The sequence below is a fragment of the Brachypodium distachyon genome, chromosome 4 (genome assembly GCF_000005505.3).
Source record: "Brachypodium distachyon strain Bd21 chromosome 4, Brachypodium_distachyon_v3.0, whole genome shotgun sequence".
In the NCBI taxonomy this organism is placed as follows: Eukaryota; Viridiplantae; Streptophyta; class Magnoliopsida; order Poales; family Poaceae; genus Brachypodium; species Brachypodium distachyon.
This window is the reverse complement of record NC_016134.3, coordinates 15,129,873-15,145,498: the sequence shown is the minus strand read 5'-3', so window position 1 is coordinate 15,145,498 and position 15,626 is coordinate 15,129,873. Positions and strand designations below refer to the sequence as shown.

Below are 15,626 nucleotides of genomic sequence, written 5' to 3'. Positions count from 1 at the left end.
AGCACGGCTCTTGCCAGCATGCTTCTCTGTTTGACTTGATACGGACTATACGTCCCGATTCCCTGCTCTTCCGAGTTCCAATCACCTCCGAATCCCGGCTGGAGTGGAATTCGTATAAGTTTCGGTGTTGCCCGCTTATTCGTGGGCTTCTTTAAATTAATTCTGGCTCGCGTGGTCCAGTGCGAAACGCAAGTCCAAAACACAGCGATACCAGACGAGCAGGGAAAAAAAGCACGCACTTTTGCTATTCCCATTTGGTTGCCAGGGCTAGGGAACAAGGCCGTTGCCGCCGACCGGCAGCGCCATGGCCACCGCCACTAAGGAGGACCCAGATTGGTCCAGCCTCCCCGACGACATGCTTTTCCTCGTGATGCAGGCGCTGGAGATCCCCGATCTCTTCAGCGCCGGGTCCGTCTGCTCCTCGTGGCGCTCCGCCTGCTCCGCCGTCCGCCGCGTCCGGATCCCGATCACCGATGCGTCCCCTTGCCTGCTCTACTCCTGCGCCGCCGACGACCCCGCCACCGCCACGGTCTACAGCCCCTCGAGCGGCGTGGCGTTCAAGCTCCGCCTGCCCGATCCCCGTTTCGCAGCCGCCACGTGGTTGGCTCGGCCCACGGCTGGGTCGTCGCCGCCGACGAGATGTCCAAGATGTCCAACCTCCAGGCGCTCAATCCGCTCACGGGCGCCCAGGTCGATCTCCCGCCGGTCACGGGGCTCTACCACATCGAGAGCTTCTCCGACGAGCAAGGGGCCCCAATGTACAACCACTACTACGACGAGTTGAACTACCGAAGCCCCTCTGCATATCGTCCGCAGAAACTACGGCTCTTACTGTACTACCGGGTGTTCCTGTCCTGTAGCCCTTCCGCCGGCAGCCGGTGCATCGTCCTGCTCTTGCACAGGCCAGACGGGCAGCTATCCTTCGCCCGGGTCGGCGACGACCGGTGGACACGCATCCAAGACATCGAATGCCGATTGTGGAACGATGGCATCCGCAATGCCACCTATAACAAGAATGATGGCTTGTTCTACGTCGTACATGCTGATGGCAGCATCCTTACGTTGGATCTGAATGGGCCTTCACCCGTGACAATGAAGGTGTTCCCAAAAGCCACACGATGGGATCAGCCTACCAAGTATGTCGTTCTAACGCCGCAAGGTGATATCATGCAGTTGTGGAGATATATTTCTGATCGGATTGTAGACGTATCCGTTGTTCCTCCGGAGCTTGCTCATGAGGTCTTTGATCCATACAGTGAAATGTATACCGATGACATGGAACTATACAAGGTTGATATTGATGAGCACGCGACGATGAAGAAGAACCACTTGGATAACTATGCTCTCTTCATTGGTTTCAACTCGATTTTACTCGTTTCGACCAAGGATTATCCTACGTTAAAGCCAAATTGCGCTTATTTCACGGATGATTCTTATGAAGATATATGTCTCAGTAAATATAACACTCGAGACATAGGCATCTGGAATTTTGAAACTAAGACAGTTGAGAGCCTTGGTGATGTGCAAGCTGTGCATCCATGGCTCAATTTTCCATCTCCAATTTGGATAACACCAACCCTTTGTTAGTTATGCAGAGGGATGAGATATTAGTTCATAGCTCCCATTTTAATAATGTTCTCTCTATGTAGTAGTTGAAGCTCTTGTTTGAATAATAACACCATTGTTGGTGGGAGCTCCTTTGTGTAACAACACCTTCCTTGGTCCAGATGTAATGTTTTGATGACACCTTTTCTGAATAAGCAATCAAGATTTGTTCGTCAAATACTGTCATATAACATGCAGAGTATTTCTAACTATTTTCTTTTCTCTACCTCTTTTTAGAAGGTAACCCAAGAGCATATATTTTCAACCGGAGATTTTTTTTTTTTATAAGAAGACCGACAATTGTCTACTATATGCATTCCAAAAGACTTAAAGTTGAGTTGAGTTACAAAAAGACCCTAAAAAAGGGGTCAGAACGAAGAAGAAAAGAAAAGCGGGGATAAACTGAAGCAGGCAGAGACTGAGAGCCTCTTTGTTTGTTCTGAAGCTCCAAAAGCCGGAACGAAGTCTCAGGTTCACCGGACCAAAGGCGCTCAGAGCAAAGCCATCCGGAGTGAGCAACTCCCTCACCTCCACGGTGAAGTAGAACAAAAGAAGCTTCATCGAAGGCTTCTCGTGAAGCGCCGTCTCATACAGCCACCTGAAAACGTTTAACCTCACGATCGTCGACGGGTGAAGCTAGGCCCACTCGATGACGTACGTCTCCAAGAACTCCGGCAAGAAGGGGTGAACAGGCACACACAGGCCGGCGTGAAACCAAGCCAAGAATGCCATGATGCATCCCAGACGCCGCCGCTGGTCGAGCCTAACCTCCTCCCCATGGGGCAGGATACCGTCCCCCTTGGGGAAGTATCCCGCCTCCTCCAGCTGGGCAAGATCCTCGGGGCTCATCGAAGAAGGAAGAAGGTGGTCGTTTGCCCAACCTCCACCGTCCACCGGCGCCGTCGGGACCGAGGGAGGACCACGACGACGACGGAAGGAGACCTTCTTCTTCCGCGACGGTCGGTTCGCCGCAAGCTGCGCCGCGGACCCCTTGGAAGACCCCCTCGACGGCTCATCGGTCGGACGCTCGACATCGGGTCCCGCCATCTCACCTGCAAAAAAAGAAGAGTCCGCCAAGAATTAGCAAAGCACGGGAAAAAAAAGGGAGCCAAGCTCCTAGGCTGAAGCCTCCAGCCCGCGTCGCTGCAAGAAAAAAAGAAGAGGGAGCCAAGCTCCAGGGCCAAAGCCTCCGGCCCGCGTCACTGCAAAAAAAAAAGGGGGAGCCAAGCTCCTAGGCCGAAACCTCCGGCCTGCGTCGCTGCAAAAAAAAGAGAAAAGAAGAAGAAAGGCCCAGCCCCCCCCCCCCCCGACCGACCCAACCAAGGGAGAAAGCGGTGGAGACCGCCTCCCCCTCCTGCGCGCACAGGATGCTCGGCATAATGCCGCGATGGACCGCGTCCTCGCCGCGTGCCCCCGTCCGCGACGGACCACGCCCGTGCCTGCGTCCACACTGCGCGCGCCAAGCCGCGGCCGCGCCGCAAGCACCCTGCCGCACCCGCGTCCACCGCGCCGCGGCCCCACGCCGCGTCCCGCCATGCCCGCGTCTGCACCACACCGTTCCCTACCAAGTCCTTGCTCACGCCCGCGCCTTCGCTCGCGCCGCGCCACGCCCGACCGCGTTGAAGCCCGCGCCGTGCCACCTTGGGCGCATTGAAGGTGCTCGACCAAATGCGCGCAAGGCTCGCCGGCCCCAAGGGCACCCAAGCCAACACCGCGAAGATCCCCTCACCTTCACAAGAGTAGCAAGGACGTGGCCGGCGACAAGGATCTCCTGGAAGAACTTGGAGGCACGACCGACACCTCGCTCCGAGTGGCCTCGGGCGTGTTCCACGTCCCCACGAAAGCTCGACGAGGAGAAGCTTCCGCTGCGGTTCCTTGGCCACCAGCACGACCGCCGTCGTTGTGAGGAGTTAGCTAATGCCCTTGCGGAGCTCCCTACTACACCAAGCTCTCGAAGAAATGCCGGGTGCCGCCGAACGCGTCTTCGGCACCGGGCAAGCCAAACGAGTATGGTGTGAAGCTCCACAGTGCCCAAGGTCTCCATTTTATAGGCCACCGGAGCTCCTAGGCATCCGGGCCGGGCCAATGGGGCGACGACACCTTGCCGTCGTTCTCGCCTAGGAAGAAGACAAGAGGAGGGAAGAAATGGGAAGGGGAAGCACCCCCTTTTCCCCAAAGGAGGCTGGCCTGGCCAAAGGAGGGCGCCCTGCTCGTGGGCCCCGTGTCCTCGCCGCGTCGGCGTCACCCTCGGTGACGAGCGTCGCCTGCAAAAGCTCGGGGAAAAGGGCTGTTCGGTCCCCTCCCGTACGAAGGAAGAAGACAGCGCAGGGTCGTCCGATCTAGGGTGTGCCCTCACCCGTGGCCATCGGATCCCCTCACTTACTCCCGAACCGATATCAGGCCTAGCTGGGCCGTGGCCCAACTGTGGCCCAAGAAGCCGGCCCATGAAAAAAAATGGCGCGCCCGAAGGCGTCCCAAGCTCCGGCCCAACTCGCCTCCGCGCGCGCGAAGCCGGCCCAGCAGGCCCACGCGGCCAGCAGGGTTCGAAAACTTTGCAAAAAAAGCCCAAGATTTTGGGGAAATTACCAATAAGACCTCGGAAATTTCAGGGAGGCACGCAGGGCCCTGATTTTTGCAAAAAGGTCCTCCGGGACACCGGATTTCTCGCAGAGAGGCCCCTGGGGTCCCGGTTTTTGCTAAAATACCCCCCGAAACTCGATTTCTCGCAGAGAAAATCGCTGTAGGCATGGAATTTTCCCGAAACGCCTCCAAGGCTCCTATTCTTTGCACGAAAACCACCAAGTATCTCTGTTTCTCATAAGGAAGCTCGCCAGGGGATTCATCAAAGACACCATTGTAAATACAAGAAAAGGACTCAAGAGTCTCGCATCGAAGGTTGACCCGAAGGCATTCTCAATGCCTCCAACTCAAGGTGGCTACTGTTGTAGTAAAATAAAACCCTTATATGGGCCGAGCCGTAAATCCTACGTGGCGACGACTAAGTCAACATTTCCCAAGCATGAGTCAAGATGCCCACGTGGCGAAGCCAATCCTACGTGGCAAAGGAAGACAAGTCAACAAGTCAAGCCTCTCATGCCATGGTCAAAGGGTGGAATGAGCTAGAGTAGAGGGCAAGAAAGGTGTTGGGATGAGGCTTTTGGTCCATGGTGGACCATGGACCAACACCCACTTTTCCCACTTGGTGCACACAAAAGCTATGGACCAAAGAACTATTTTTACCATTTTGCCCTCACTTTTGTCTCTCCCTCAAAGGTAGCCATGGTCTTTTGTCATGAACCCGTAGGCTATAAATACCCCCCATGGGGGCATGTATCATTCACTCTCAACTTGAAAAATCTCAAGGGGAGAGGGCTAGAGTGCTCCCTCTAAGGTTCGCTCTCGCGCGCCGCTCTCGACTGAAAGTCGACCGGCCTCGAGGAAGCCTTCTAGGGGACTCTAGTTTCGAGGCTCCGAGCAAACCTTGGTTGGCACGGGCTCGAAGGAGAAGGGGTTGGGTTAGAGTTCCGAGGGTATCCTAACCTCGATACTTGGAAAGACGCGCTCGGTCCAAGTACGAGGCGGCCACGACGAATCTCTCGCTAAAGGTGTCTTGAGAAGATCCGCTCGGCCCAAGCACTTGGCTAACAACCCCCTCGAAGCCTTTGCTAACATAGGATTAAGTCACACCCACAGGGTCGATCTAACCTATTCAAAAAATATCGACGTGTCAACTTGTCCAAGTGTACGGTGACCTTCGCTATAACGCCGGCGTACACGTCCTACTTTTATACCCGCACTTGTGCCATCGAGTATTGGTACGCCTTACTCTAATTGTTGTTGAGAACAACAACACATTCGACCGTCACCCCTCATGTATGTAAAGGATGTCTGGACTTCCAGTGCAAGAAAGAGGTTTGGATTCACGTCCAAAACCCTAATTTGGTTCCAATTCGGATGATTTGGTCCGAACTTTCAAAACTGTTCGATCAAAAAACTGGCTCTACATTCCGGATCCGTTTTGAGTTAGTAAACTATATTGGATCAAGATGATTCCAAAACAAAAGTTGTTCGCCTCGAAAAACCAAAAAACTTTCATTTTTACGACTTTTCAATCCGAATGATCCCGTTGGAGATGTTATTTCTCCATGGATTGATCACTCGGACATTGAGTAACCGATAAGCTCTTCAGGGATGTATAAATTGTTATTTGTTCTGAACTCAAAAGAAACTCCATGTGGTGATTGACTTACCAACAGATGGATTTATTGCTGAAGCATTGTCTAGAATTGAGGATGCCCACGGCTTGTTTTTTTTTTGAGGAACATACAGTAGGCAAACTACTTACTGCAATATATTACTAAAAAGGTGTTGCAATATATACAAGGGAGCCGGAAAAAAGATCTATCTAAATGTATCAATCCAGGGCTCGAAAGCAGCATAGGATTTTCTCTTGGCCCTGTGAGAAACAAGAAAGATTTCTTCTTTTGTGATATAAAGAATTATGATGCATCCATGGATCCCAATAAATCCATGAAGGGTTACTAATCATACTTGGGGATGAAATCCATGACAAAGATATCAATGGTATGTTTGATGAATATGGAGGATGTGCTAACCGAAGATCTTGGCAAAGTGACACAAACATTCGGCTAAATTGCTTGTTAGATTTATTGTTTTCTTTCTTCACTTTTGTTGCTCTCCTTGAAACAACAGCTTGCACATCACTATTGTCCTTGTGTTTATCCTTAGGGACCCATGCCATGTTCTTCCTTTTCAGCTCTTCTGCACTAAGCCTTTGCAATTTTCTTTTTTGCCAACTTGATAAGCCGAGTGGTTCCTGGCTGTGATTTTCGTTTGCATAGTGGCAACTCTTTCTTGATCTTGGGTACATTTTTTGTTCTTTCATATTTGGCAATTTGATTTTTCATCTCTTCGCCTTTAGTAGCCAAGGTAAACTTTTTTTTTAAAGGAGGTTGAACCCCCAGCCTCTGCATCAAAAAGATGCACACAACCATATTTGTTGATTTATTAACTAGCCTGACAAAATGAATATATCAATCAAACAATCTCAAAGCCACCAAACTATACCTACAAGCCTGACGAAGGGGGTGACCATTATCGGGGCCATATGCCCTGACCGCATACCACCGCCCAACATCGAAATCTGAAGGCCGCACTAGGCGCAAACGGTCAGGCAAACCTGCAGCGTGTGCCGTCTGCTCACACTCCAGAATCATCCGCCACCTTCTTACACCAACCCATCTTGGCAACGACGAGCGGGACCATATATACCCTCTAGCCAGCGTGTGTTCCAAAACGATGTCCCCAAGAGGAAAACAACATCAAAAATGTCGACATCGTTCGATTTGGGAGAAATAGATCTAGGGTTTCTCCCGGAACAACTGGACGGGAGATGGGAGAAGCGCAGCGACGATGCCTTTAACAAGGTAACGACGCTCGCGGACGCCGTCATCGCCAGCCCTGATCGAACCAGAGCAGCGGGATCCAGCCCGCCGCAGCCCTAGGGGCAAGTTGCGGGACAGGGAGCCGCCTCCACGCCAAGATCTGCCCCAGCGCTGCCGGTGCCGCCATGCGACGCGGCCAGTGAAGCCGCCGCGCCAGGACGCAGCCAAGGCCGCCATGAATCCGGCCAGCTTCCACCGAGCGAACAAGAGCCAGGGCCCCGCCGTTGCCCGGCGGCGCGCTCAGGCGGCGGGAAGGGAGTGTGGCGGCGCTAGGGTTTTAAGAGGAAGGTCGTGAGGGAGGTGCAGCTATAAGTATCGTTATTTGGTTGACGTGCATCAGTCACAAATAACTCACCGTTTGCACCGGACCGGCTCTTCATTATTTGAGATCGAATCTGTAGCATCACACTTACGGCCATCCTTTTTAATGCGATAGATTTCAGACATATGCCCAATCTTCAGACATCTGTAGCAAGTTATATCTGCTTTGTCTCCCCCTATATCATTGACACCTCCTCCCAAATTTCTTCATGTCTATCTGTTGCCTACTTCCATCAGGTTTCTCAAATCGTCTAAACTCTCGTACATGTTGACACTGAAAGTTCTTCCCTGGTGACAAGAATGAACTTATACCGTTTTGTTGATGGAGGTTGAATTAGTCCTACTACTATATCTATTCACCACATTTCAAAAGGCCATGACATGTTCGTAGGAAGAGGCTCATGGGGCTGGTGTATGAAGTCGCCATGTACTGACATGCATGTCACGTTTTTGCAAATCTCATTGCATCTTCAAACTTCCTCAGAATCCAACTTCCTATGCGTAGGCCAAATTTCAAAGGGCTATGACATATTCGTAAGCCAATAAAACCCAAATCCCTAGCAAGTTAGCAACCGCCTCTCCCAGTCTGCTTTTCCGCATCTAATCTTCTTCTCAGTAATTAACAGCTGGCCCAAGCACCTTCCAGAAGCCCCCCAGCTTTATATACTTCTTCCTCGCTTGGTCTCCTCCGGTCTCCCCGAGTCACCATTCCGAACCAAAGCGAGCCCCCGCGCCACCTCTCTCCTGCTGCCGTTGCGGCATTTCCCCGAACACTTCGCGCGCGCCCACCCTACCGTCGCTTCCTCCTCGTCGCTGGATTCCTCGAGAACATTCTCTGCACGCGCACGCTCCACGCTCCGCGATGGTCATACCCGCCGCCGCTGGGGCTGGGGCTGGCGCTGGAGCCACCCTGCGCAAGGAGGCGGAGGCGGCGGTGATGCTCTTCCGCGACGGCCGCCACGAAGAGGCGCTCGCGCGCGTCGACGAGCTCGCGGCCGCGCACACGGGATCTTCCCTCGTGCTCTACACCGCGGGTCTCCTCCACCATGACCACGCTAGGCGCGCTAAGGGGGTGGCCGATAAGGAGGTCGCGGCGCACCACTTCACCAACGCGGAGGTTTACCTCACCGAGGCCAGGCGGCTCGTCCCTAACTGCATCGATATCTCCGCCCCCCTGGCCAAGGTTCTGTTCGATGCGTCGAAGCACGACGACGGGGAGGCCGAGATCCTCCGAGCCGTCGGAATCCCCTTCCCCGTCGACCCTGCTGAGAACAACGTCATGTACGACGAGGACACGTGCGCGAGCACCACCAAGGACCAGCGAGTGGAGAATTCAAGGGAAACGGCTCTCACGGCCTACCAAGCTATGCGGGAATGGATGTGCAATAACCATGTCCCCCTCGTCGTCCGCAAGGTACTCGAGGTCGAGCTCGACCCCGACGACCGCAAGGGGGCGGCACAGGCGCTCAGGACGGCAAATGACCTCGCGAAGCGTTGCCATTACTCGTCGCGCGCGCAGTTGTTCCGCGCATACATGAAGCTCAATTTCGCGCGCGGCCTTGACACGACCATGCACAGGAGGCCCTTTCTGGATCGCATCCGCGGCGACATGACCGAAGCGGTAAACCTCTTCAATCGCTCGTTCGTGCTCAGCATATTCCGTGCCAAGCTCTGTTTCGTCCTGGGTTTCTATGACGATGCGTACCTTGAGTGCGGGCGGGCGTTTACTATAAAGAAGGCTGTTGACCCCAAGTTCGAGGACGTGCCTCCTGGATCTGTCATTGGCCAAGAGCGTGCTGATAGGTTACTTTCTATCGACAAAGAATTCGGAAGACTAATCAAGAGACTCTTGTGGGTGGCCAAGGTTTGCTGGGACCTCCATGACAAGCGAGGAGCAGGACTGCTTCCTATCAGTGAGACTCGTTGAGCTGCAGAAGTACTGCGATGACGTTTCTGAAAATAGCCACTGGGCTGCAAGGACCATATCTGATGCACTAAGTTTTGTGAAGAAAACCAGGTCATGGAGGTTCTGGATTTGCCCCTTTTGTGTTGGAAAGAAGTTACCAGATACAGGTTCCCTCTTGCGACACATGTGCAGCAAGCACCCAGCAGAGAAAGACCTACTGATGCTGCAGACAGTCTTAGATCCAAACCAAAATCACGATACATCTGTGGATGATAATTCTTCTGATTATATAACAGTTGGTCAAGACTCTGAGGACAATTACTTCTTCTGTTTCAAGAAGACGGATCAGATATTTGAACGCTTGTTTATTCCGCCATCTACGGTAACTCATACTGAGCCATTTGCTAAAATACGAGAGAAGAAATGCAAAGAAGGAACCGAGATCCTAGAAAAGATGAAGCAGAAGTTGAAGAATTTACCCACAGACAAATTAAATGGCGAGGTCTGACAATGTCCCTATTGTATTTCCTTGTTTTGACTTACAATTTCTTACTTAGGTTCATCCTGCACTATTGTGCTTATGATTGTCTTTATCACAGTAATCTCTAACTAGCTTGTTTGTACATTGCAGTTTGATGAGGCTCGTTGAGAAATCCAAGGCTTGTGGTGTGATTTCCTTTCAACTTCTGTGTTGGATTATCGCGTAGTCATGTTGCCCCTTGCAGAATCATTCATATGGGTTCGTTTGCATCTGCAGTTGCTTGTTTATAAACTATGGCTAGTTATGTGTTTGTTTACTCCAGCAGTGCACTCACTTGTAAACCTATAATCGTCTTTGCAGACTAAACTGATAAAATACACAAGTGAAGATAAAGCTTCCAGTAAGAGTATTGACAATTCTGATATTGACACCATGTTCCCGGATGTTGTTCATGCCCCTGGCAGCGAAATGGTGCGGGAATACATGTTGAAATACCTGGAAGGAAACAAAAACCATGAATCTGGAGATGACGAAGAAACAGAAAACATGACGGTTGCATTTTCTATATTTACTGGCTTTATTGAACAAATTTGCTATGTCTTGATTGTGGAATAATTCCTATGATATTTAATTGTTTGGTTTATTGATCTATATGAATTTGAAGCACTAACACAGTAACACTTTTAAAATTGCTTGCAACCTTCAGGCTTAGACAAGACAATTGTGGATGATAAAAAAAATGAAGAAAGGTACAATATACCATCCTTTTCATATTGTTTGGCACTTGGCAGGCTTACTCTACCTATATAATTATGTTTATGTTTTACTAGTTCCCCACTGATGTAAGTTTGACTCCTCACCACATTAGATGTCTTCTATTTTGAATGTACCCATGTTAGATGTTGTAGCCAGTAAAAAGTATCACTGACTGGATATTATGATTGGATTATCAGTATTTCATGGTTGACAATAGCCTTCTGCCCCTCCCCCCCCCCCCCATCCCCCCCCCCACACACACACACATAAGGAAAGGCTGTAACTGATGAATGAGAAAATAGCGAGTTTCAGATATGTACTCCTCCGTTCCTAAATTCTTGTCGTTGTTTTAGTTCAAATTTGTACTAGAACAAGGACAGGAATTTAGGAATGGAGGGAGTAATAAACAATAAGTATAGATAACTAGATTATAAAATAATTTAGAAAAGAGATAAGGCATGACCTTCTCAATCTTTTGTTGGTAGACTGTAGAAAATGCAAGTAGGTTTGTTAAATTAATTTTCCACTGTTCCGTGCATGGTGCAGTGAGGCTCTTGTTGAAGATGGGAATTCTGGGACCATACTAGATAAAAAATCATCAGATCCAATTGTTGACATGGACGAAATTGATGTATCGAAGATAGCTGCAAGACTCGCAAATGTGGAACTAGATAAGAAAGGTTACAGCTGCAACTTCTTGTCCCGGCACAAGTGACCATGACTTTCTACTGAAACGGGTGATCGTAATTACATTACAAGTTTGAAACATCAGGCCAGATCAAGAAATAATCATCCTGACTTATTGTCAACTGCCATGTATGATCTAAATGGAGATACATAACCTTACTGTTACTATGTAAGATTGGCATGTCGAGATCTGTTCGGAAATTACATGATTTTCTAATATTAGCACTATGTTGTCCATATCTGTCCTGAGCTTGCATGACATTTACTATTTGCACTGTACTGTCTATATTTTATTTTTGTAGATAGGACAATGAATTCTTGAACCTGTCTGAAATTTTCACCTCCAGGAGCATTGTTCTTTTGGTGTCAATAACAGGCAAAATATATATTATTTAACTAAGCTGCCAATAACCATAGGAAGCCTTTGTCTAGGTCTTCCTCTCTTAGCTTGTGGGATGATCACAGTTTCTTTGCAAATCTTTCTACACAAGCTATCTCCCAAGTCCCAAGGCTGTAATCATGTGTTTATCCATACGCATCGCTGCATACCATAGCTAGGACACGATATGATGAGGTTGCAACACATAGAGTGCAATACCCTGTTGCTTTAATAATTAAGGGTTTGTCCCAAGAATATATTCATGCTATTAGTAGTTTTGTTCAACGTGATGGTATTTTCAGTAAACAGGGTAACCGTCACCTAAATTTTCAAATTGTGAAATATGTTGTGTAATGCTGCAAATACTGTTCTTACCGACACTCTCATAATGCAGGAACTTCTGGGCAATCTGCTGGGGACATGGCAAGCAGCTCCAGCTGTCAGCCAAGCGTTGATATTTACGAAAATAACAATGCTGATAAAGTCCTGTTTAGCTTGCGTGTAATCATACAGGTAATAGACACTTGTATGGATTATGTGATCTTTCATGTGTACGCTTCTAATTTCCTATGAATTCATGCAGTCATTGTGCAATTTGAAGAATTTCAGAGATAAACTTCTAACCGAGGCACTTAAATGGAACCCATATAGTGAGAACCCTTGCATTGCTGACATACTTTGTGGAATCTTCTTTGCTTGGGAACGATATGAACCATACCCGGCATTCGATGTACTGACTTCTGTGAAGAACATTCTGTGCAGACTTGCAGATGACAGCAGTATATACGAAAAGGTATCCGTCAATACCATCATATACATTTCCTTGGGAATTTTGTTGAAACAAAAAATATGAAAAGCTAGGTTACCACGTTAAAAGAGAGTATAATGTGGTTAACTGTTTATGCGTTCTTCGATTTATTTCATTTGTATGTGTTAATTTCTTACTTTGTGGTGATTGTGGAGCTTTGTGATTGTTTTCCAACAAATTTTTGATTTGGAACTTTTACACGTAGTAGAAGGAATACTCCTCTTTTCATACTTGGATGGGAGGACTAATTTGTTTTTACTTGCTATTTCTTCCGTGTGCACTCAAAATGCTATATCAAGTATATGCACTGGAATTGAAAAATTAGTATGTTTATGTTGTTTGATTTGTATGTCTGCAAGCCTTTCTTCTTTCTTTATTTCTTTTAACTTACATGTTAATTGTTGAACTAATCTGTTCGAGACTACAAACATATGCCTGGACATTGTTGGGTATAAGGGGTAAACCTGGTTAATCAATTCTGGTTGCAGGTTGGTGAAAGTTTTGCTTCCAAGACTGTCATTACAATTCTAATTGAATTGCATATGTTAGAAACTTCTTTGAGTTTTAGTTCCAACACTGGGAGTGAGCGAGAGGTAGTAAACCTGATCACGAGTGGAGATTGCATATGCCCAACACATAGTCTTTTCGGGATCAATTTCGATGCGCAAATGAGCTGCAGTTGTGGGAAGTGTTCTGACAAATATCTATATATAACACTTTTCCATATACTTGATGCTGGTTCAGCTCAAACAACAAAGGTATGTCTTATGCAGTTGATTTCCTCTCTAGCCGAACCTGTATAGGTTGCGAGAGTATTCATGCAAATAGGAACGGTTGACTGGAGATCCTCTTTGACCATTTTCTGCAGATCAAGTCGTTTGCAGAGCTTCAATATATATTGGATAATCAATTCTCTCAGGGCAACACCTGCAAGCATTGTGGAACTATAGAGAATGTTGGTCTCTTTCTTTCAAACACGCCACATTGCTTTACAATAGGTAAGCACGACTGTCTACAATAGTAAATTGCAATTTCTGTTCCTTTTTTATGCATAAATGAAAAATGACATTTGACAGTTATTGGTCAACCAATTACTGCAATCCAACTTACTTTTAATACTATCTCCAACAACCTAAGTGTATAATAATGAGCGATAGACTTGTTTCCGTAAAAAAATTTTGTTTTATTTACTAATGATGCATGTCTCACTCAAGACAAATGTTCCAAGCAAAAGATCTATGATGCTTGATGTGGTTTGGCAATGAGAAATTTTGTGCTTGTGGTGGTTGTTACTGGATTAATAAATCTTTTTGCCTGCGATAATTTACACCAAAGTATTCATTATGCTGCCTCTTTTTCCTGTTATTATGTTGCAGTTTTGAACTGGGCTAGTGGCAGTGAAAGCCAGGACACACTCTCTGAAGTGTTGGCTGGTATTACTTCTCTCCTTGACGCTGAATTCTTTTGCAGAAGTAGTCATTCTGCAACCAAGTATATTGTGGCCTCAATGGTATGTGCACATCAAATCTTTCTTTTCTCCAGAATTTAATTACTAAAAAAACTGAAGAAAATATTTCTATTGTTTAATTCTGATGTTAAGGTAATCCCATAAGGAGGAGAAAACAATGAGCTAATTTGGTATTGGTTGATATACATTGTCCTGAGAGTTTATATGTTCGATGCTATTTGTCTCTTCTTCCTGCGCTGGTGCTGGATGCTACCCTAATTTTGAGATGCTTGTGTGCATGTTAATTAAGCATAGATGTTGGATTATACTCGCAAGCTGAGAGCCAGTTGGTATTACTCTTAGACTGAAGGGAGGCTCCTGTTTTTCTAGAATAAAAAATGGAGCACGGTAATATCTGCTTTGGTCATATAATACTTGGGGAGATATTTACAAGTTGTCAAATGGTCCTATCTGCGGCATATGTTGTCCTGTCTACTTCACTGGTATAAAATGCATGGAGGATTGAAGAATTCTGGAGATAATCGATAGCTTGTGTGATCCTGGTGTTGCTGAACTTTTTCTTCAAATGCTCCGTTGAGTGAAATTGGGGAAAAAGAGTATATGTAGGTAACCAGGGTGGACCTCGTAACCTCTGATTCAATTATAATTTTTTTGCAATATTCTCTTTCCCGTCATATCTAATAGGAAATCACATGGCGTGGTTGGAGAACATAAACTGGACTACATTTTTTCTGCACAACTTTTTCTCTATATATGTTTTAGTGAAGTAACTCTGTTGCTGGTTTAAGTGTTACTGCAGGCCCATCGCAATGTTGGTTGAATTCTCCAGCTACTTAAATTTTCCTGCTTATGTATATGCCATAGTCATTCCATGCAAATATAATGTACTTGCAAGCATCCATCTTATGCCTGCTTGCAATCTAAACTCTGCAGATCTGCTATGCTGATGAGCGCTATGTCTGCTTTGCTCGTGACGAGGACAATTGGCTCATATACGACTCTGACACAGTCGTGGTAAGCAACCCCTGAGTCTTGGTTGATGCGATGTGTTGTTTCTTGTGGCCATCTGATTCTGAAATTCTTGATTTGTTGATGTAAAATGTCCTGGGTGCAGACAGTAGATACTTGGGAGCATTTGCTAGAAAGTTTCAAGGACTGCAAGCTCCAGCCTGAAGTTCTGTTTTTTGAGGTCATCAAGTAGATCAATGTATAGCTTACAGAATGAAGACCACTGTCATAAGATCAGAATCAAATTTGAGTTCTTTTGAGGTGTCACCATCTCGATGTTGTTTCTCCATGGATAGGTCACTTGGACATCGAAGTACAGAAAAACACTTCAGCGATAGTATAAACTGTTCTTCCATTCTGAACAGAGAAGTCGTGGTGATTGACTTTAGAGTTTATAACGTATGGATGCCAACTTGGTGCTGAACTGTGCCCTGGGAGTGTGTGGCGACGCGGTCCAGAATGATTCGGCCACATCTGTGTTTTCTAGCATCAATCCAAGATCACTAGTGACTCCCGTAGCGACTCTTCTGGTGCTCGATCGGCGTATCAACTATCTCCCGTAGTGAGTCTAGTGACTCTTCTGGTGCTCACAGTGAAATATCAGTCGAACCATATTGAATATCACCATCTCTTAGGTTATAGAGTTCAACGTGTGATGGGTAACAAATTCCGTAGCAGAAAATGTGCTCACTTCGCCGCTACTTGAGGGTGATTCGTTATTGCTACTTGGCCACATGAAAAT

The 15,626-nt window shown here is 47.4% G+C and overlaps 2 protein-coding genes across 3 annotated transcripts; both read left to right on the top strand.

The window, feature by feature from the left end:
- Positions 1-304: 304 nt before the first annotated feature.
- On the top strand, positions 305-1,756 carry LOC100821033. Its single transcript, XM_024454555.1, has 2 exons — positions 305-477; positions 591-1,756. Exons 1-2 carry the CDS (start codon positions 305-307, stop codon positions 1,585-1,587), a joined length of 1,170 nt encoding a protein of 389 aa, XP_024310323.1. The 3' UTR covers positions 1,588-1,756.
- Positions 1,757-8,004: 6,248 nt separating this feature from the next.
- Positions 8,005-15,144, top strand: LOC112272523. 2 transcript variants are annotated; one of them, XM_024463612.1, is made up of 11 exons: positions 8,008-9,799; positions 9,929-10,036; positions 10,139-10,527; positions 11,081-11,214; positions 11,995-12,113; positions 12,184-12,393; positions 12,897-13,166; positions 13,277-13,406; positions 13,785-13,918; positions 14,810-14,890; positions 14,991-15,144. In XM_024463612.1, the coding sequence occupies exons 4-11, from the start codon at positions 11,151-11,153 to the stop codon at positions 15,075-15,077; spliced, it is 1,095 nt and encodes a 364-aa protein (XP_024319380.1). In that variant the 5' UTR covers positions 8,008-9,799; positions 9,929-10,036; positions 10,139-10,527; positions 11,081-11,150; the 3' UTR covers positions 15,078-15,144. The 2 variants fall into 2 exon arrangements, 1 of the variants encoding a protein (XP_024319380.1); XR_002966513.1 differs by lacking the exons at positions 11,995-12,113; positions 12,184-12,393; positions 12,897-13,166; ... (2 more) ...; positions 14,810-14,890; positions 14,991-15,144 and having other exon boundaries at positions 8,005-9,799; positions 10,139-10,330; positions 10,485-10,527; positions 11,081-11,385.
- Positions 15,145-15,626: the final 482 nt, after the last annotated feature.

Excerpts from the sequence above, each read along its gene's own strand:
- LOC100821033 (XM_024454555.1), top strand. The coding sequence starts at position 305 with ATGGCCACCGCCACTAAGGAGGACCCAGATTGGTCCAGCCTCCCCGAC. Across the intron at positions 478-590 it reads CGGATCCCGATCACCGATGC|CCGCCACGTGGTTGGCTCGG; the intron begins GTCCCCTTGCCT and ends CCCGTTTCGCAG.
- LOC112272523 (XM_024463612.1), top strand. The coding sequence starts at position 11,151 with ATGGACGAAATTGATGTATCGAAGATAGCTGCAAGACTCGCAAATGTG. Across the intron at positions 13,407-13,784 it reads GCCACATTGCTTTACAATAG|TTTTGAACTGGGCTAGTGGC; the intron begins GTAAGCACGACT and ends ATTATGTTGCAG. Across the intron at positions 13,919-14,809 it reads AGTATATTGTGGCCTCAATG|ATCTGCTATGCTGATGAGCG; the intron begins GTATGTGCACAT and ends TAAACTCTGCAG.